The sequence below is a fragment of the Erythrolamprus reginae genome, chromosome 7 (genome assembly GCF_031021105.1).
Source record: "Erythrolamprus reginae isolate rEryReg1 chromosome 7, rEryReg1.hap1, whole genome shotgun sequence".
In the NCBI taxonomy this organism is placed as follows: Eukaryota; Metazoa; Chordata; class Lepidosauria; order Squamata; family Dipsadidae; genus Erythrolamprus; species Erythrolamprus reginae.
The window spans coordinates 5,909,064-5,932,204 of NC_091956.1; the positions used below are offsets into that span (position 1 = coordinate 5,909,064).

Below are 23,141 nucleotides of genomic sequence, written 5' to 3' on the forward strand. Positions count from 1 at the left end.
CGAAACATTTCAATAGGTTAAAGGGTTAAATAAGGTCCAGGAGGGAAGTGTTTTTAATAGGAAAGTGAACACAAGAACAAGGGGACACAATCTGAAGTTAGTTGGGGGAAAGATCAAAAGCAACATGAGAAAATATTATTTGACTGAAGGAGTAGTAGATGGCTGGAAGAAACTTCCAGCTGACGTGGTTGGTCAATCAACTCAATCTGTATAGTCTGGAGGACAGAAGGGAAAGGGGGGACATGATTGAAATATTTAAATATGTTAAAGGGTTAAATAAGTTCCAGGAGGGAAATGTTTTTAATAGGAAAGTGAACACAAGAACAAGGGGACACAATCTGAAGTTAGTTGGGGGAAAGATCAAAAGCAACATGAGAAAATATTATTTGACTGAAGGAGTAGTAGATGCTTGGAAGAAACTTCCAGCAGACGTGGTTGGTCAATGAACTCAATCTGTATAGTCTGAAGGACAGAAGGGAAAGGGGGGACATGATCATAATATTTAAATATGTTAAAGGGTTAAATAAGGTTCAGGAGGGAAGTGTTTTTAATAGGAAAGTCAAGGCAAGAACAAGGGGACACAATCTGAAGTTAGTTGGGGGAAAGATCAAAAGCAACATGAGAAAATATTATTTTATTGAAAGAGTAGTAGATCCTTGGAACAAACTTCCAGCAGACGTGGTAGATAAATCCACAGTAACTGAATTTAAACATGCCTGGGATAAACATATATCCATCCTAAGATAAAATACAGAAAATAGTATAAGGGCAGACTAGATGGATCATGAGGTCTTTTTCTGCCGTCAGACTTCTATGTTTCTATGTTTCTATGTTAGTAGTGCCAAAGAGGATCAAACCATCAGTGGCAGGAATATATTTTGCTACTGTGATAAATCAATGGGACAGATTAATGCAGATTTTCCTTGGTTCCCCAAATGTGTCATTTTCCCAGTTCTACGTAGAGATGCTGTGAATTAAATCTCTGCTTCTCTATACGTTAAGCGGTGACGGGCCACCCAAATCTTGATGCCAGATCCAGTTCCAAGCTTCAAGCCCTTGAAGTCCTCCGAAGTTGGGCGCGATCCCAAAAGATGCTCTGTTGTTTTTAAGAGTTGCAAATTTCCAACAGATGCTCAACGTGAATTACGCTTTGGGCAAACTTAACATTTCTCCACGCTTCAGTAAAAATGAAATGAAGTTGCTGATTGACTGGGTTGGCATTAGTTCCAGAGCTACCTTGAGGATGTAGAGTGAGAAACAGTGGCGCGGCTTGTAAGAGGACTCGCGCCAAGTCCACATTGAGGATCAAGGGGCCATCTGGAGAGGTCAAAGAGGCCATTTACATTAACGCTGAGCAGCCCCCTCTCAACAGCTCCTGCCCCAAGGACTGTGGATGTGGGGGAGACATCCACATGCTGCAGGCCTGTTTTGCCTCTGGTGGAATCTGCTGATGAAGGCTCCTCTGACCAAGAAGACATGGAGAAAAAGAAAGTATGGATCATCGACATCGCAATCCCAGGGGACAGCAGAATTGAGGAGAAGCAGCTAGAGAAATTAGTGAAATACGAAGATCTAAAAATCGAGCTGCAACGACTCTGGTATAAGCCAGTGAAAGTGGTCCCAGTGGTACTTGGCACACTGGGCGCAGTGCCAAAGGATCTCAGCAGACATTTGAAAACCATCGGAATTGAACAAATCTCCATCCGTCAATTGCAAAAGGCCGCTTTACTGGGATCGGCAAACATAACTCGCCGCTACATCACGCAGTCCTAGGTGCTTGGGAAGCGCCCGACTGGTGATGAAATACGAAATCCAGCATAGTGATCTCGTTTGCTGTGTTGCATTGACATAATAATGATAATAGTAATAATAATAATAATAATAATAATAATAATAATAATAATAATAATAATAAACAACAACAACAACTACATTTTCTATCCTGCTTCTTCAGAGTCTACACACATATGGTGCAGAGAAAAATCTGATGTCTCCCAGACTTTTAATGATATTTTAAGATATGCTGGACTAGAAACCGGGAGTTCTAGTATTATGTTAGGCCTGGGAAATGGTTGGGTGACTTTGAGCCAATCACCAGCAGGAAGTGAGTTCCAGTCGCACGTTAGGCTTGAAAGTCAGCTGGGGAACTTTGCACCTGTCACCAGGAGACTGTGAGTTCTAGCACTTACATTAGGCATGAAAAATGTTTGGGGGACTTTGAGTAAATCACCAGCAGGAAGTGACTTCTAGCCCCACCTTAGGCATGAAAGCTGTTTGGGTGACTTTGGGCCAGTCACCAGGTGACAGTGAGTTCTAGTCGCACCTGAACCTTGTGGGTTCAGTACAAAACCTTAAAATGTGACTGTGCTCCTCAACCAATAATGCTGTCTATCATTTGTCCTTTTTGTGGCTATTCAAATAGTGTGAAAAAGAGTCTAAGAACTTATTCGAAAACTTATCTTGGTCGGTAAGCCATTCCCACCCTGTCACATGACCTTTAAGCCACACCCTGGTCACATGATTGTCAAGCCACTCCCACCTGGTCACATGGCTGACAAGCCACTCCTACCCACAAAATAAACCACGCCCACAGTGTGGCATTAAAAATTTTGGCGGCCCATCACTGCTCCAGCTCCTTAATTATTTTTGTTGTTCTTCTCTGCACTCTTTTCAGAGTTGATGTTCCAATACAGTGGTACCTCATGATACGAACTTAATTGGTTCCAGGAGGAGGAGGTTCGTAAGGTGAAAAGTTCGTAAGATGAAACAATGTTTCCCATAGGAATCAATGTAAAAGCAAATAATGATTACAAATCCTTCAGGAAAATCCCAAACTTTAGAAGGGAGGTGAACAGAGGGCAGGGAGGAGCAGCTAAAGGGAGCGGGTGGAAGAAGCAAGGCTAGGCTAAAGGGTGAGTGGGAAGGAAGAAAGGCAAGGGGGGCGCCCCTCCCTTTTCTTTTTTTCAAAAGACACCGTTTCAGTGCCTTTGCAAGCATGCAAAATCTTTACTCCTCCAAGCTGCCCCTCCCTTTTCTTTCTTAAAAAGACACCGTTTCAGTGCCTTTGCAAGCATGCAAAATCTCTACTCCTCCAAGCTGCCCCTCCCTTTTCTTTCTTCAAAAAAAGGGGAAAAAAGAAACCCCTTCATCCCAGCAGCAGCTGCTTGGGTTCGTAAGGTGAAAATAGTTCGGAAGAAGAGGCAAAAAAATCTTAAACACCGGGTTCGTATCTTGAAAAGTTTGTTAGAAGAGGCGTTCGTAAGATGAGGTACCACTGTATTTGGATTTATTGCTTTGAAGGCAGCTTTCTCATAAGGTCAAAAAGCACAGCGGACTTCCAAGTGATGTGTTTTACCAGCTCTGGCTCGAAGATGTAACACAAACCCTCTCTCTTGCTGGAGAAGCAATCACTTATTCCTCTCTTCCCAGTGAAAGAGAATTGGCTCAATTCCCAACTGCCTTTTTACTGTGAAATTCATCAGGCTGGATTCTTATTTCAGCGAAATAATCAATGCAGGCTGTGACCTTCCAATGCAATTTCTTTTCCCCCCTGCTGGACCAAACCAAGTTCTTGACGGTCATCCCTACAAGAAGCAGCAGGACAGCCAGATAGCAATAGCGTTTAGACTTATGAGAGTCGCCCAGAAAGTAATGCACCACATTTTTTTTCTCAGCCTACAGAAATGGTACCAATGCAAAACTTTAGATATACATTATTTGAATTTTCAGGAGTGTGTGTGTAAATTTTGCATTTCTTCAGACAGATAGCGTAGCTGCAGCTGTGTTTCGAAATGGCGTCTGTAAGAGATGTACGTCACAAGCAGCGTGTCGTCATTGAATTTCTCACTGCGGAGAAAGAAACTGTTGGGAACATTCACAAATGTTTGTGTACAGTTTATGGAGAATCTGCAGTCGACAGAAGTACGGTTAGTCGCTGGGCACAGAGGGTGAGGCCATTAGAAGATGGTTCAACAGAGCTCCAAGGCTTCGTGACCAGAACAAGAAGTGGTACCGACAGGGCATCCAAGCCCTTGTGTCTCGCTGGAGGAAGGCCATAGAATGGGACGGAGATTATGTGGAAAAATAGGGAGTGTAGAAGAAACATCCTTCTTTCTTGTGTGTAAGTTTCATTGTGTTCAATAAATAATTGTTGAAGAAAAAAATGTGGTGCATTACTTTCTGGGCGAGCCTCATTTATACCACTTCACAGTGCTTTACAGCCCTCTCTAAGCGGTTTCCAGAGAGTAAGCATAGTGCTCCCAATACCCATATTTCACCATCACTCCGCAGATTGCACTGGCTGCCGATTAGTTTCTGGACACAATTCAAAGTGTTGGTTATGACCAACAAAGCCCTACATGGCATCGGGCCAGATTACCTCCAAGACCGCCTTCTGACGCACGAATCCCAGCGCCCGGTCAGGTCCCACAGAGTCGGCCTCCTCCGGGTCCCGTCAACCAGACAATGCCGCCTGGCGGGGACTTCTCTGTGGGGGCCCCGACCCTCTGGAATCAGCTCCCCCTGGAGATCCGTAATGCCCCCACCCTCCTCACCTTCCGTAAAAGTTTAAAGACCTATTTATGCCACCAGGCTTGGGGCCATTAGATCCTAGCCCCCTGGTCGACGTGAGTGTTTTAGTTATGTTTTGTTGAATGAATGATAATGAATGCTTTTGAACTATATTGGAGTTTTTAAAGTCTTTTTAATCATATTAATTGGATTTTTAGATGTATTTGCTATGTTCTTTTGATATGTTGTGAGCTGCCTTGAGTCCTCGGAGAGGTGCGGCATACAAATCCGATAGATAGATAGATAGATGGATGGATGGATAGATAGATAGATAGATGATAGATAGATTGATAGATAGATAGATAGATAGATAGATAGATGATAGATAGATAGATAGATAGATAGATAGATGATAGATAGATAGATAGATAGATAGATAGGTAGGTAGCTAGATAGGTAGCTAGATAGGTAGCTAGATAGGTAGCTAGATAGGTAGAGAGAGAGATAATAGATAGATGGATGGATGGATAGATAATAGATAGATAGATAGATAGATAGATAGATAGATAGATAGATAGAAAGATAGATAGATAGATGATTGATAGATAGGTAGGTGCGTAGGTAGGTAGGTAGGTAGGTAGAGCGAGAGATAATAGATGAATGGATGGATGGATGATAGGTAGGTAGGTAGGTAGGTAGAGAGATAATAGATAGATGGATGGATGGATGGATAGATGATAGCTAGCTAGCTAGGTAGATAGGTAGATAGGTAGATAGGTAGATAGGTAGAGAGAGAGATAATAGATAGATGGATGGATGGATGGATGGATGGATAGATGATAGATAGATAGGTAGGTAGGTAGGTAAGGTAGTTAGGTAGGTAGGTAGATAGAGATATAATAGATAGATAGATAGATAGATAGATAGATAGATAGATAGATAGATAGATAGATAGATAGATAGATAGATAGATAGATAGATAGATAGAATAAAATAAATCTTGGTCCTTATTTTACTGACCTTGAACCGGTTCTATTTTATTTAATGACTTTATTGATTTATGAACTCATTTCACTTTCTTCTTTGCCACAAAGCTCAGAGAGCACCATGGATTCCACAATATTCCTACTAAATAAACGTAGGAAACAGCTTTGGACTGTTATTCAGGAAGCGATCCAATTCCCCAGAGTAATCCAGCCTCAATCAGTGGGGCTTACCGGGACAACCATGAAAACTCCTTGTGACATCTTAATGAAAAAATTCATCCTAGCATAAGCTTTGGGGCATTACGGGCTCCTTATTCTTGCATGAGTTATTGGGCATGCCATTATGAGGCTAGATAATGTCTAGACACACATATTTCATAAGGCGATAAATAATGAACGAAAGCTGTCAGAAACCTCTTGTAGCGATAGCAAAAGAACGAAGTTCAGGCCAGGGTGATTACCTAGCGATAATACACTGTCACAAAACACTGTGAACACGAACATACAGAAAACTCTGGAAATAATAACTGATGTACGTGTGTAGCGGTACATATAACACTTTAGATTTAGCAAGAGAATCCCCTGGGAATTTGATATTTTCTCCCCCATTGTTTCTTCGGTGTTTTTAAAGGCTTCTATGTCCTTACTTACTCAGAGGTTGGACGTCGTTTGGCAGGCCCCAGGGGAAGAGCCATCTCTGTGGTGGCCCCTGCCCTCTGGAATCAACTCTCCCCGGAGATTAGAACTGCCCCTACCCTTCCTGTCTTTCGTAAACTACTCAAGACTCACTTATACCGCCAGGCATGGGGGAGTTCAGACACCTTTTCCCCAGGCTCTTTTATATTTTGTTTTATGTTTGGTATGAATATGTTGTTTGTTTTTTTTAAATATGATAGGTTTTTATGTTTTTTAAAATTAGATTTGTTCTACTATAATATTGTTTTTATTATTTTTCTGAGCCACTCCGAGTCTTCGGAGAGGGGCGACATACAAATCTAATAAATAATAATAATAATAATAATAATAATAATAATAATAATAATAATAATAATTATTATTATTATTATTATTATTATTATTATTATTATTATTGGAAAGATAGAGAGAGAGAGAGAGATACAGACAGACAGACAGACAGACAGAGAAACAGAGAAGACTGACGGCAGAAAAAGACCTCCTGGTCCATCTAGTCTGCCCTTATACTATTTCCTGTATTTTATCTTAGGATGGATCTATGTTTATCCCAGGCATGTTTAAATTCAGTTCCTGTGGATTGACCAACCACGTCTGCTGGAACTGAGCGACGGTGGTGGAAAGCCATCTCCTCGATTAGCGCATGGCCCCCTGGCCCAACAATGGCCTCAGCTCCTCCCCCCTCCGGCGAGTTAGGGTGGTTGACTCGGCCTTCCATCCTTCCGAGGTGGGTCAAATGAGGACCCAGATTGTTGGGGGCAAGAGGCTGATTCTGTAAACCACTTAGAGAGGGCTGTAAAAGTGGTATATAAGTTTAAATGCTATTATTATTATTATTATTATTATTATTATTATTATTATTATTATTATTTATTAGATTTGTATGCCGCCCCTCTCCGTAGACTCGGGGCGGCTCACAACAATAACAAAGACAATGTAAGAACAAATTTAATAATTTAAAAAACACTAAAAACCCCATTATTAAAAGCAAGCATACACACAAACATATAAACTGTACAGGCCCGGGGGAGATGTCTCAGTTCCCCCATGCCTGACGGCAGAGATGGGTCTTAAGAACTTTACGAAATGCAAGGAGGGTGGGGGCAGTTCTGATCTCTCGGGGGAGCTGGTTCCAGAGGGTCGGGGCCACCACAGAGAAGGCTCTTCCCCTGGGACCCGCCAAATGACATTGTTTAGTCGACGGGACCCGGAGAAGGCCAACTCTGTGGGACCTAACCCGGTCGCTGGGATTCATGCGGCAGAATAATAAACGCTATTTCTAATGCTATCTCCTGAACTTTGGGGAAGTGTCTTCAGCCTTTGCAGACTCTAATAAATCCACATAACGCAGACAAATTAAGATGTCAGAGCTATGTATGATATTTACCCCCTGCTTGCCGCCAAATTCCACATTTCCTGACTCGCAGAGGCAAATCCCGCCAATTCGTCATTTTTTTACACTATCTCTAATATTTCTTTCGCTTGCATGAAATGTGCCTGGCTAATTTTAGATTTCAGCAGGCACATTCTCAGAATAGCTAACATAACGCAGAGTTAGCATCCTCAAAGAAATCCCGTGAGGGATTCCTGCTACTGGTTGTAGCTAAACACTGTAGCCACTGAAATGAGTTGGGAGCTAAAAACCCAGTCCTCCTTTCCTCTAGATCAGTGATGGCGAACCTATGGCACGGGTGCCACAGGTGGCATGCGGGGCCGTATCTGATGGCACGCCAGCCGTTGCCCTAGCTCAGCTCCAATATGCATGTGTGTGCCAACCAGCTGATTCTTGGCTCTGGGAGGATTTATTTATTTATTTATTTATTTATTTATTTATCTATTTATCTATTTATCTATTTATCTATTTATCTATTTATCTATTTATCTATTTATCTATTTATCTATTTATCTATTTATCTATTTATCTATTTATCTATTTATCTATTTATCTATTTATCTATTTATCTATTTATCTATTTATCTATTTATCTATTTATCTATTTATCTATTTATCTATTTATCTATTTATCTATCTATTTATCTATTTATTCTTTCTTTCTTTCTTTCTTTCTTCCATCCTTTCTTTCTTTCTTTCTTTCTTCCATCCATCTTTCCTTCCTTCCTTCCTTCCTTCCTTCCATCCATCCATCCATTTATTGGATTTGTATTCCACCCCTCTCCAAGGACTTGGGGCGGCTCACAACATATCTCCGGGACCGCCTTCTACCGCACAAATCACAGCGACCGGTTACGTCCCACAGAGTTGGCCTTCTCTGGGTCCCGTCGACTAAACAATGTCATCTGGCGGGACCCAGGGAAAGAGCCTTCTCTGTGGCAGCCCTGACCCTCTGGAACCAGCTCCCCCCAGAGATTAGAACTGCCCCACCCTCCTTGCCTTTCGTAAATACCTTAAAACTCACCTCTGCCGTCAGGCATGGGGGAATTGAGACATCTCCCCCAGGCCTATACAGTTTATGCATGGTATGTTTGCTTTTAATAATGGAGGTTTTTAGTGGGTTTTTTTTAAAATTATTAGATTTGTTGTAGGGTACATTGTTTTATTGTTGCTGTGAGCCGCCCCGAGTCTACAGAGAGGGGAGGCATACAAATGTAATAAACAAACAAACAAACAAACAAACAAATAAATATCAAGGAACAAAACAATACATCTGGAATCCAATAAATATGACTGAAAATAACTTAAAAGGTTCTAGTATACCATTCGTTACCATTCATTCCATGAAACACACTAAAACATTTGTTGGTCAGGAGGATGAGGATCTAATGGCCCCAGGACTAGTGGCATAGATAAAACTTTAAATTTTACGGAAGTCAAGGAGAGTCGAATCGAATCACCAGTTTACTACCGGTTCTATAGAACCAATGTGAACCGGGACGAACCCATTTCTGCTCCACATCTTTTTTTTTTAATGTGATGACCACAATGTGGTGTCTTTGCTAACAGAGCCATATTGCAGTTGTGTGTCTCTTTTGTGTGTGTTTATATCCCGTATTGATTAAAGCACGAGGAATAGCTTTAATTTGGTTCCAACCGCCTTCCTGGCCCTGGCCAAAGATTGCACTATTATTATTTTGTTTTTGTAGAAAGAAAATGCAATTCTCGGGCAGTATTTAGTGCCAAAGGACTCCCTCCCTCCCACCCCCCGAATTAATCAGCTTTTCGGATTTGCCAGGGAAGCTTTTAATGGAAGCTTATTCCTAACTTGATTCTCTTTGCCGTCCTTTTGGCATTCTTTTCTATCTTCTTTATGTGATTAATCGAGTAGCTGCCAAGGAAACCGAAGCCTCCTCAAAATTGCACAATGCTTTCCTCCTGTTATTGCTGGCTTGCGTGCAATTTGGAAAAATAGCTTTTTTCAGGTAGTCCTCAACTTATGACCACCATTGATCCCACTGTTTCAGCTACTAAGTGAGACATTTTATTAAAAGTGTCACTTTACAGTTTTTAAATGCAGAGGTACCTCTACTTACGAACCAAATTCGTGCCATGACCAGGTTCTTAAGTAGAAAAGTTTGTGAGAAGAAGCAATAACCCCATAGGAATCAATGGAAAAGCAAATGATGTGTGTGATTGGGGAAAGCACAGGGAGGGTGGAGGCCCCACAGAGGCTTCACCTCACCTTTTCCAGCCCTGTTTACTCCCAGGAGATTCCTAGAGAGGCCCCACAGAAGCTTCTCCCTGCCTTTTCCGGCCCTGTTTCTTCCCAGGAGATTCCTAGAGAGGACCCACAGAGGCTTCTCCCTGCCTTTTCCGGCCCTGTTTCCTCCCAGGAGATTTCTAGAGAAGCCCCATGGAGACTTCTCCCCACCTTTTCTGGTTACAATTTGGGAGGCTCGGGTTTGTAAGTGGAAAATGGTTCTTGAGAAGAGGCAAAAAAATCTTGAACATCCAGTGGTTATCTTGAAAAGTTCATAAGTAGAAGCATTTGTAGGTAGAGGTGCCACTGTGCCTGTCTTTTCCTGAAAATAACATTAAAAAACCCCCTGTTATTAAGCAGACATACACACAAACATACCATACATAAATTGTATCGGCCCGGGGGAGATATCTCAATTCCCCCATGCCTGGCGGCAAAGGTGGGTTTTAAGGAGTTTACAAAGGAAAGGAGGGTGGGGGTAGTTCTAATCTCCGGGGGGAGCTGGTTTCAGAGAGTCAGGGCCACCACAGAGAAGGCTCTTCCCCTGGGACCCGCCAAACGACATTGTTTAATCAACAGGACCCGGAGAAGGCCAACTCTGTGGGACCTAATCGGTCGCTGGGATTCATGCGGCAGAAGGCGGTCCCGGAGATATTCTGGTCTGATGCCATGAAGGGCTTTATAGGTCATAAGCAACACTTTGAATTGTGACCGGAAATTGATCGGCGACCAATGCAGACTGCGGAGTGTTGGTGTAACATGGGCATACCTGGGGAAGGCCATGATTGCTCTCACCGCTGCATTCTGCACAATCTGAAGTTTCCGAACACTTTTCAAAGGTAACCCCATGTAGAGAGCGTTACAGTAGTCAAATCTCGAGGTGATGAGGGCATGAGTGACTGTGAGCAGTGAGTCCCAGTCCAGATAGAACCACAATGTGCACCAGATATAGAGGTGCAGATGACAGACTCAATGATTGCTCTGTAGAACTGTATCAGCACCTCCTCGGGAAGTTTGAGCTTCCTGAGTTGGCGGAGAAAGAACATTCTTTGTTTAAGCACCTGTTTAAGCATTTTTCCTTTTCTTTTTTCCCCTTTCTCCTCAGGCTGGCATGATCAAAGTTGGCAAAGATGGATTTTTCATTGAGCCCCTGGAGAAAGGCCAACAAAGAGAGGAAGAGAGCGGACGGCTTCACATGGTTTATAGGAGGTCAGCAATTGCAGAGGGTTCCTCCGATATTCTCCCTGATTTCCAAAGTAAAGGTATAGCATCTGTCTACGGATCCTTCATTTACCCATCATTTTTGTTCCTTTCTTCATGTCGTATTCTTGAAAAATACTTGTGTTCTTGAATGTAAAAACTTCAGCTCTTTGTTTATATCAAGTTCTCAACACGCTCAAAACATTAACAATTGCAGCTGAGAGATGCCTTTTTTTAAGCCAAAACTTCAGAAGAGAAGAATTTAGCGGTAGTGATTTCTGACAGTCTCAAAGTGGGTGAAGAGTGCGGTCAGGCAGTAGGGAAAGCAAGAAGAATGCTTGGCTGCATAGCTAGAGGTATAACAAGCAGGAAGAGAGAGATTGTGACCCCGCTGTATAGAGTGCTGGTGAGGCCACATTTGGAATACTGTGTTCAGTTCTGGAGATGTAGCGGTGAATTATGTGTGCCGATCCCAGTAAAGCGGCCTTTTGCAATTGACAGATGGAGATTTTGTCAATTCCGATGGTTTTCAAATGTCCGCTGAGATCCTTTGGTACTGCGCCCAGCGTGCCAAGTATTATTATTATTATTATTATTATTATTATTATTATTATTATTATTATTATTATTTAGATTTGTATGCCGCCCCTCTCCGTAGACTCGAGATGCAGAAGGACCACTCCTTCAATAACCAAGTGGTTAGAATGACCATTGAGAAGGACATCCTTCTTCCCAGCCAAAATCGGTCAGCATCTTGTCCCCCTTCAACTTGGCAAGGAAGACCCAAAGAAGGAACATGATGGGAAGCAAAACTCTCTACCCAGTGCGGCACGTAAAGGAACAGCGATCCTTTGAGGAAATTTTCCTTTAAGAGCCAAACTACTGGGTAGTCCCGTTTTCATAAATAAATAGCGAACAGCTCCAAAGAAATTGAGGCAAGCAATTAAGCTGTGTTAGCAGGCCAATTTTTCCTCCTTTGAATGTCTTCCTGATGTGTCCACGGACACCTTCTGGTTCTCCATAAAATCTCTATTCTCCCTTCTCATCACACACAAACTGTAACACACACACACATCCCGAATATCTGGAAAAAAAGAAGATTTAGTCTGGGCTAGAGAAATGAAGAAAGTTATGTCTGGATGGATTGGGCAATCAGCCAACTTCTTCCAAGAGTCACTCTAGGTCAGCCCATTCCTAGAAGCCAAAAAAAGTGAACTAAAACCAACTGGATGAATGTAGACAACCAGTTTGTATGCATAGCCTCTTCTATACCTTCCTATAGATTTGAAACTTCCTTCGTTGTTGTTTTTCTAAGTTAGAAGCAGAGTTACCAGTCCATATTATTTGGGGGGATCTTCCCCACATGCCACATAGCATAGACATGACATAACAGAACATAAACAACAAAATACAGGGATGCCTTGTCCTACAAACTTAATTGGTTCCGGGACAAGGTTCTTAAGGTGAAAAGTTTGTAAGACGAAACAATGTTTCCCATAGGAATCAATGGAAAAGCGATTAATGTGTGCAAGCCCAAAATTCACCACTTTTGCCAGCTGAAGCGCCCGTTTTTGCACTGCTGGGATTCCCCCGAGGCTCCCCTCCATGGGAAACTCCACCTCTGGACTTCTGTGTTTTTGCGATGGTGCAGGAGAATCCCAGCAGGGGAATCCCAGCATCGCAAAAACGAGCACTTCGCTGGCAACGGAGGTCCGGAGGTGGGGTTTCCCAGCAAAGGGAGCATCAGTGAAATCGCAGCATCGCAACCCCCCCGAAATCCATGAAACCCCACCTCCGGACCTCTGTGTTTTTGTAATGCTGCGATTTCACTGAGGCTCCCCTCGCTGGGAAACCCCACCTCTGGACTTCCGTTGCCAGTGAAGCGCCCATTTTTGTGCTGCTGGGATTCCCCTGCCGGGATTCCCCTGCAGCATCACAAAAACATGGAAGTCTGGAGGTGGGGTTTCACATGGAGGGGAGCCTCAGGGGAATCCCAGCAGCGCAAAAACGGGTGCTTCGCTGGCAATGGAAGTCCGGAGGTGGGGCATCCCAGCAGCAGCAGTGGGTTTGTAAGGTGAAAATAGTTTGTAAGAAGAGGCAAAAAAATCTTAAACCCCGGGTTTGTATCTCGAAAAGTTTGTATGACGAGGCGTTTGTAAGATGAGGTATCACTGTATTCATTTAGCAGTGTTGCATATCGATATACCTTCCGTGTTTATCATTAAATTTTATTTATATATATAAATACATAGTAACAATACAAAAACAACACAAACACATAGAATTAAAAACATAATGGGAAGCGGGTGAGTGCACAACAGCTCTGTATGGTGGTATCAACTATATACATTCTCTATAGCCTATTATAGATAACTTAATAATTTGAATTGCTTATTATTAAAGATAGTTGAATTAACAGAAAATAGAAAAGAATATAAGAAAAAAAAACCCAAGTAATAGTCTTAATTATTACACATAACTTTATCTTCTTTGTTCATTGATTTATCTATTGTCACAAATTTCCTAAATCCAACCTATTATAATGTCTTAAGGGCTGAAATGTTCCTCTGAGCATGCACGGAAATTAAAACCTGTAGTTCAGCAGTTCAAATCTCACCACCGGCTCAAGGTCGACTGAGACTTTCATCCTTCCGAGGGGGGTCAAATGAGGACCCAGATTGTTGGGGGCAAGAGGATGATTCTGTAAACCACTTAGAGAGGGCTGTAAAAGCACTATGAAGCAATATGTAAGTCTAAATGCTATTAATAATAATAATAATAATAATAATAATAATAATAATAATAATTTATTAGATTTGTATGCCTCCCCTCTCCGAAGACTCGGAGCAGCTCACAACAAACAATATACAGTGTACAAATCCAATGTTTTTTTTAAAAAATAGTTTTAAATAACCCTTATAATAAAAGGCAATCATACAATCCAAACAAACCATACATAAACCATAATAGCTGTGGGGTATATCAATTTCCCCATGCCTGGCAACATAGGTGGGTTTTCAGGAGTTTACAAAAGGCAAGGAGGGTGGGGGCAGTCCTAATCTCTGGGGGGTAGCTGATTCCAGAGTGCCGGGGCCTCCACAGAGAAGGCTCTTCCCCTAGGTCCCGCCAGATGGCATTGTTTAGTCGACGGGACCCGGAGAAGGCCAACTCTGTGGAACCTAATTGGTCGCTGGGATTCGTGCAGCAGAAGGCGGTCCCGAAGGTATTCTGGTCCAATGCCAAGTAGGGTTTTAAAGGTCATGACCAACATGCTATTGCTATTTGGGTGGGTAGCAGTTGCCACTACCAGTTCACCCGAACCAGTCCAAACATAGAAACATAGAAGACTGATGGCAGAAAAAGACCTCATGGTCCATCTAGTCTGCCCTTATATTATTTCCTGTATTTTATCTTACACAGGATATATGTTTATCCCAGGCATGTTTAAATTCAGTTACTATGGATTTACCAACCACGTCTGCTGGAAGTTTGTTCCAAGCATCTACTACTCTTTCAGTGAAATAATATTTTCTCCTGTTGCTTTTTATCTTTCCCCCAACTAACTTCAGATTGTGCCCCCTTGTTCTTGTGTTCACTTTCCTATTAAAAACACTTCCCTCCTGAACCTTATTTAACACTTTAACATATTTAAATGTTTCGATCATGTCCCCCCTTTTCCTTCCGTCCTCCAGACTAGACAGATTGAGTTCAATAAGTCTTTCCTGATACGTTTTATGCTTAAGACCTTCCACCATTCTTGTAGCCCGACTTTGGACCCGTTCAATTTTGTCAATATCTTTTTGTAGGTGAGGTCTCCAGAACTGAACACAGTATTATTCCAAATGGGGTCTCACCAGCGCTCTATATAAGGGGATCACAATCTCCCTCTTCCTGCTTGTTATACCTCTAGCTATGCAGCCAAGCATCCTACTTGCTTCCCTACCGCCCGACCACACAGCTCACCCATTTTGAGACTGTCAGAAATCACGACCCCTAAATCCTTCTCTTCTGAAGTTTTTGCTAACACAGAACTGCCAATGCAATACTCAGATTGAGGATTCCTTTTCCCCAAGTGCAAACCGACTGAATATCATTTCTGTGTAACACCTTCATGGCACTTTTTTGAAGCCATGCCTGAAAAGATTTCCAAAGGATCCCAAACGAAGCCGAATTGGGAAAGCCTTTTGTACCAAGTTTCCAAATCTAAAAATAAATAAATAAAATCCAATTTTATGAAAGCCACCCAAAAGTAGCATTGTATCAGAATAAAACGGCAGGAATAACTGCTGGGGATTTTGGAGGTCGCTCCTTGTTGCCTCTTGACTCGATGTATTCAAAAGATGCCCAGAAGCTGGGCTATAAGTAGAAGAAGACATGCAAAGCTCAGCCGAAATCATTCATATTATTTTTAAACCAAATTCTTGGACAGGATTCCACTCTATGGAGACTCGGGGGAGAAAGCCTTAACTTTACTTTCTGTTGGCAACAGCGTCGGCTGTATGCAAATATTTGCAAGCTGGAAAAATTACAGGGAAAACCCACAAAATGCTACCCAGATTGTGGAAAGCGGGGCTGTTCCTCCTGGCACCAGACTAGTTCTTTGCCCATAAATCTCGGCCGGTTGGAAAAAGAAACAACAACAACAAAAAAATGCCCATAATATCCTAGAATTTGGGGAACGTTGGGGATATCTTTGTGCGGCGCCTGCTGCACGAATTTAATTTTCCGATGATTATGCAGAGTGAAGTTTTCTATTTCGCACAGTTTGGGATTTTGCAATACATGAATGTTGCAATAGTCATCACTTATTGCAGTGCCGTTGTCACTAAACGAATTGATGTAAGTCGAGGATTACTTTTAGAATAGAATTGGATAGGATAGCATAGGATAGGGTAGAAAAAGAATAGAATAGAGTAGAGTAGAATAGAGTAGAGTAGAATCGAATCGAATAGAATAGAATAGAATGGAATGGAATGGAATAGAATAGAATAGAATAGAATTCTTTATTGGCCAAGTGTAATTGGACACACAAGGAATTTGTCTTTGGTGCATATGTTCTCAGTGTACATAAAAGAAAAAGATACATTTGTCAAGAATCATGCGGTACGACACTTAATGATGGTCATAGGGGTCAAATGAGTGATGAGGTAACAATCAATATTAATAAAAATCTTAAGAATACAAGCAACAAATTATAGTGGGGGGAAATGGTGATAGAAATGATGGGAAAAATAGTAGTAATAGTAGTGCAGATTTAGTAAAAAGTCTGACAGTGTTGAGGGAATTATTTGTTTAGCAGAGTGATGGCCTTCGGGGAAAAAACTGTTCTTGTGTCTAGTTGTCTTGGTGTGCAGTGCTCTGTAGCGACATTTTGACGGTAGGAGTTGAAACAGTTTATGTCCAGGATGCGAGGGGTCAGTAAATATTTTCACTACCTTCTTTTTGACTCGTGCAGTATACAGGTCCTCAATGGAAGGCAGGTTGGCAGCAATTGTTTTTTCTGCAGTTCTGATTCTCCTCTGAAGTATATACTGTATAATTAAATAACTAAATAACATAACTGAATAACTAAGTAACTAAGTAACTAAGTAACTAAGTAACTAAGTAACTAAGTAACAATAACTAAATAACTAAATAACTAAATAAGAACTAAATAAGAACTAAATAAGAACTAAATAAGAACTAAATAACTAAATAACTAAATAACTAAATTTGGCGGGACCCAGGAGAAAAGCCTTCTCTGTGGCGGCCCCGACCCTCTGGAACCAGCTCCCCCCCGGAGATCAGAACTGCCCCCACCCTCCTTGCCTTTCGTAAAGCTCTTAAGACCCATCTCTGCCGTCAGGTATGGGGGAACTGAGACATCTCCTCCGGGCCTATACAGTTTATACATGGTATGTTTGTGTGTATGCTTGCTTTTAATAATGGGGTTTTTAGTGTTTTTTAAATTATTAGATTTGTTCTTACATTGTCTTTGTTATTGCTGTGAGCCGCCCCGAGTCTATGGAGAGGGGCGGCATACAAATCTAAATAATAATAATAATAATAATAATAATAATAATAATAATAATAATAACTAACTAACTAACTAACTAACTAACTAACTAACTAAATAACTAAATAACTAACTAACTAACTAACTAACTAACTAACTAACTAACTAAATAACTAAATAACTAAATAACTAAATAACTAAATAACTAACTAAATAACTAAATAACTAAATAACTAACTAAATAACTAAATAACTAAATAACTAAATAAACAAATAAACAACATCAGCCCTTTACCCGCCCTGTCAAAGTTCCCACACACATCTTTCGTCCATGGGAATAAAGTCCTTGCATAGCACATAGCCTATTTGTCAGCCGTCTCAGAGAAACTTGTCTGCAGGAAAGCAAACTCAACCCCTTCTCGCTCCGCTTCCCTCTTTTCATTAGCCAGTTGACAGAAAAACCCTGAGGGAAATTATCTTATTTCCCTTGAGAGCAGCAGTAAAGTGAAAGAATTGGGATTCAACAGAGGAAATGACTCGTGGGAGAACACAGCTTGTCCCTATGGGAATGTTTCCTCCTGCTGTGTTTATTCTGGTGAGGGGGAGGAAAGTTTGGCGATGTACATATTATTATTATTATTATTATTGTTGTTGTTATTATTATTATTATCAATATCATTATCATTATCATTATCATCATCATCATCATTATCATTATTAATATTATGTCAATACAACACAGCAAATGAGATCACTATGCTGGATTTCGTATTTCATCACCAGTCGGGCGCTTCCCAAGCACCTAGGACTGCGTGATGTAGTGGCGAGTTATGTGTGCCGATCCCAGTAAAGCGGCCTTTTGCAATTGGTTTTCAAATGTCCACTGAGATCCTTTGGCCCTACGCCCAGCGTGCCAAGTACCACTGGGACCACTTTCACGGGCTTATGCCAGAGTCGTTGCAACTCGATTTTTAGATCTTCGTATTTCACTAATTTCTCTACCTGCTTCTCCTCAATTCTGCTGTCCCCTGGGATTGCGATGTCGATGATCCATACTTTCTTTTTCTCCACGATCACAATGTCTGGTGTGTTATGCTTCAGAATTCGGTCAGTCTGAAGTCGGAAGTCCCACAGTAGTTTTGCTTGCTCATTTTCAACCACTTTTTCGGGCTTATGATCCCACCAGTTCTTTGCCACGGGTAAATGGTAGTTCCGGCACAAGTTCCAGTGGATCATCTGTGCCACAGCATCATGTCTATGCTTGTAGTCAGTCTGTGCGATCTTTTTGCAGCAGCTGAGTATGTGATCGATTGTTTGATCTGTTTCTTTACAGAGTCTGCACTTTGGATATTTATTATTATTATTATTATTATTATTATTATTATTATTATTATTACTATTATTATTATTAATTACATTTGTGTGCCGCTCCCAACAATCTGGGTCCTCATTTTACCAACATCGGAAAGATGGAACGCTAAGTCAACCTTGAGCCTGGTCAGATTTGAACTAGTGAACTACAGCCAGAACTACAGCAGAAGCAGCTTGCAGTCCTGCTCTCTAACCACTGTGCCACCAAGCCTCATTATGCATGTACATGGATGGACCGGTGCGCAGTCCCGGTTGGAAAAATCCCTGAGATGTGCAGGCGTCCCATCTATCTTCACGTTTGGCAGCTTGTATTAAAATTCTACACAGTTTGCCAGTTGTTGAGTTTAATTTCAGGCTAATCGTTAAAGGCCTCCCTAAACGAAGGATCAAAACGTTGTGTTTTTTTCAAAGATAAATAAACAACAGGTGTTTTTCTATGCTTTGAACATTTCAGCCTGGAGGAGAGAACAGGTTAAGCGTAAATTAATGATTGTTGAGCTGCGAGAGGGCAGCTTTCTTACAACCTACACACACACACAGAGAGAGAAAATGAAACTACAGTGGTACCTCTACTTACGAACTTAATTCGTTCCGTGACCAGGCTCTAAAGTAGAAAAGTTTGTAAGAAGAAACAATTTTCCCCATAGGAATCAATGTAAAAGCAAATAGTGTGTGCGATTGGGGAAACCACAGGAAGGGTGGAGGCCTTGTTTTCTCCCAGGAGATTCCTAGAGAGGCCCCATGGAGGCTTCTCTCCACCTTTTCCAGCCCTGTTTCCTTCCAGGAGATTCCTCGAGAGGCCCCACAGAGGCTTCTCTCTGCCTTTTCTGGCCCTGTTTCCTCCCAGGAGCTTCCTAGAGAGGCCCCATGGAGGCTTCTCTCCACCTTTTCCAGCCCTATTTCCTTCCAGGAGATTCCTCAAGAGGCCCCACAGAGGCTTCTCCCTGCCTTTTCTGGCCCTGTTTCCTCCCAGGAGATTCCTCGGGAGGCCCCAAAGAGTCTTCTTCCCGCCTTTTCCAGCCCTGTTTCCTCCCAGGAGATTCCTCAAGAGGCCCCACAGAGGCTTCTCCCTGCCTTTTCCGGCCCTGTTTCCTCCCAGGAGATTTCTAAAGAGGCCCCACAGAGGCTTCTCCCTGCCTTTTCCGGTTACAGTTTTGGAGGGTCAGGTTTGTAAAAGCAAATAATGCACTATTTCGAGTCTACTGAGAGGGGCGGCATACAAATCTAATTAATAATAATAATAATAATAATAATAATAATAATAATCATCATCATCATCATCATCATCATAATAATAATAATCATCATCATCATCATAATCATCATCATCATCATAATAATAATCATCATAATAATAACAATCATAATAAAAATAAAAATAATCATAATAATCACCATCATCATCATCATAATAATCATAATAATAATAATAATAATCATCATAATAAAATAATAATCATAATAATCATAATAATCATAATAATCATAATAATCATAATAATCATAATAATCATAATAATCATAATAATCATAATAATCATAATAATCATAATAATCATAATAATCATAATAATCATAATAATCATAATAATCATAATAATCATAATAATCATAATAATCATAATAATCATAATCATAATACTACAGTGGTACCTCTATCTACAAACGCCTCTACTTAGGAACTTTTTTCTTGAGAAGAGGCAAAAAAAAAATCTTGAACACCCGGTTCTTATCTAGAAAAGTTCTTAAGTAGAGGCATTTGTAGGTAGAGGTACCACAGCATTACTCTGATGAAGAATGGCTTTGCTTTTTGAAGCACAGCCTTTTAATTATTCCTTAAGGGAGTGAAAGGCTTCCAAAGTTTGTGAATTATTGCGAAAACATAAAGCCGTTGTTTCCTGGCAGATTTTAACTTCTTTCCTACCCTGGAGCACAGCAAGATCCTGGATTGATATTTGAGTTCCTGCCAATTAGGTCACACACTTGGACCGATCTCCTGCTGAAAAGGTTATAGACGAGGTGCAAGGGTTTAGGCCAGGTTCACACAGAAATTAAGGTGTCCCCTTCAGACCCCAAAGCTGCTTTTTTCAAGAGCCAACCGGGCTTTCTTTGTTTTCCCTTCAAGATTTTTCCCTTCTCATCCAGGAAGCTTCTTCAATTCGGGCTGAATGGGGCAGCATGGAAGGATTTATATTTATATTCCTTGCGGTCATCTGGTCCTTAGCATTCTCTTTGAGAGTTATTGAGTATCTCTGAGCACAGATAAATCTCTCTGGTTGAGGCCAGGCGGGGATTGAACTGTGCAAAAAACGCAGCCCCTATAAAGGAATCCTCAACCTGAGTATTGTATTGGCAGTTCTGTGTTAGCAAAAACTTCAGAAGAGAAGGATTTAGGGGTAGTGATTTCTGACAGTCTCAAAATGGGTGAGCAGTGTGGTCGGGCGGTAGGAAAAGCAAGTAGGATGCCTGGCTGCATAGCTAGAGGTATAACAAGCAGGAAGAGGGAGATTGTGATCCCCTTATATAGAGCGCTGGTGAGACCACATTTGGAATACTGCATTCAGTTCTGCAGACCTCACCTACAAAAAGATATGGATCAAATTGAACGGGTCCAAAGATGGGCTACAAAAAGGGTGGAAGGTCTTAAGCATAAAATCTATCAGGAAAGACTTCGTGAACTCCATCTGTATAGTCTGGAGGACAGAAGGAAAAGGGGGGACACGATCGAAACATTTAAATGTGTTGAGGGGTTAAATAAGGTTCAGGAGGGAAGTGTTTTTAATTGGAAAGTGAACACAAGAACAAGGGGACACAATCTGAGGTTAGTTGGGGGAAAGATTAGAAGCAACGTGAGAAAATATTAGGGGGGTTAGGAAATAAACCACAGGGAGGGTGGAGGCCTTGTTTCCTTCCAGGAGATTCCCAGAGAGGCTCCACAGAGGCTTCTCCTTGCCTTTTCCAGCCCTGTTTCCTCCCAGGAGATTCCTAGAGAGGTCCCACAGAGGCTTTTCCCCACCTTTTCCGGACCTGTTTCCTCCCAGGACATTCCTAGAGAGGCTCCACACAGAGGCTTCTCCCCACCTTTTCCACTTACAGTTTCGGAGGCTCGGGTTTGTAAGTGGAAACGTGGACTCCAGGAAGGACGTCTTCGTGACGTCAAAGCTCCGCCCATGGAATTCCCTATTGGGATTCCCCACCTCCTTTCCAGCCTCCCGACTGGCCCGACAGCTCCGCGGCTCTTTTGAAAAGCTAACAGCTGGGCGGCGGGGCTTCTCAGCGTCCACCTGAACCCGAACGCTGACCCCGAACTTTTGCCGAACTTCTGGGTTCGGCATTTGGGAGAATGCTGAGAAGCCCCCCGGCTGTTTCAAAAGGCGACAGCCAGGCGGCAGGACTTCTCGGCGGCCTCCCGAATGCCGAACCTGGAAGTTCGGCAAAAGTTCGGGTTTGGCGTTCAGGTTCGGGAGGACGCCGAGAAGCCCCCCCGGCTGTTTCAAAAAGCGACGGGGCTTCTCGGCGGCCACCCGAACCTGAACTTTTGCCGAACTTCCGGGTTCGGTGTTCGGGCGGCGGGTTCGTAAGACAGAAAAAGTTCGGAAGAAGAGGCAAAAAATTTCCGAACCCCGGGTTCGTATCTCGGATTGTTCGTATGGCGAGGGGTTTGTATCACGAGGTACCACTGTATAATTAAGTCGGGACGGAGACGACAGAGTTTTATGTTGTCTAAACCAAGAATTTCAAGTCTGGCAAGTATGTTATACGCACATTCACACACATATGCGTACATGAACACATGGTCCCTAAGATTCAGGATGGACACAAATGAATGTTTGCATGGAACAGTTCACTCGGGAATGGTTGAGGCTTGACCTGGCCCACCAGACCATAAATGTTATCCAGGGGAGGAAAGAAGCTGAGATGAAAGCATCCCATGATTCATTATGTTGCATCACAAGAGTTGCTTCAATTTGACCTGCATCTGGCTAATATTTATTCAAGCATGGTTCATCTTTGAGGGGCTGGGTGGGAATGGAAGGCAGCCCAAAATGTATCCACATGGAAAGTTGATAATTCATAGTGCGTAATTGGCACGGAGAGCAATGTATAGCTGTGAGAGTTGGACCGTAAAGAAGTCTGAGCACTGAAGAATTTGATGCTTTCGAATTGTGGTGCTGGAGAATTTATTTATTGGATTTATTTATTCATTGGATTTGTATGCCGCCCCTCTCCGTAGACTCGGGGCGGCTAACAAGAATGATAAAAACAGCATGTGACAATCCAATTAATAAACAACTAAAAACCCTTATTATAAAACCAAACATACACACAAACGTACCATGCATAACTTGTAATGGCCTAGGGGGAAGGAATATCTTAACTCCCCCATGCCTGGCGGCATAAGTAAGTCTTGAGTAATTTACGAAAGACAGGGAGGGTGGGGGCAGTTCTAATCTCCGGGGGATTGGTTCCAGAGGGCTGGGGCCGCCACAGAGAAAGCTCTTCCCCTGGGGCCTGCCAAACAACATTGTTTAGTCGACAGGACCCGCAGAAGGCCAACTCTGTGGGACCTTATCGGTCACTGGGATTCGTGCAGTAGAAGGCAGTTCTGGAGGTAATCTGGTCCAATGCCATGTAGGGCTTTACTACAGATCCCTAGATCTCTTCTTCCTCAAAGAAGGAAGAAGCAACTTAGAACTAAGGAGAAATCAGTAATGGCTGCCCATTACTGGC

The 23,141-nt window shown here is 42.1% G+C and overlaps 1 protein-coding gene across 1 annotated transcript in view; it reads left to right on the forward strand.

Moving 5' to 3' along the window:
• Nucleotides 1–23,141, forward strand: part of ADAMTS3 (ADAM metallopeptidase with thrombospondin type 1 motif 3) — a 124,780-nt gene that overhangs the window by 26,937 nt on the left and 74,702 nt on the right. The window contains exon 4 of the mRNA XM_070756726.1: nt 10,950–11,106. Within this exon, the coding sequence (XP_070612827.1) occupies nt 10,950–11,106 (157 nt within the window). The remainder of the gene's footprint in view (nt 1–10,949; nt 11,107–23,141) is intronic.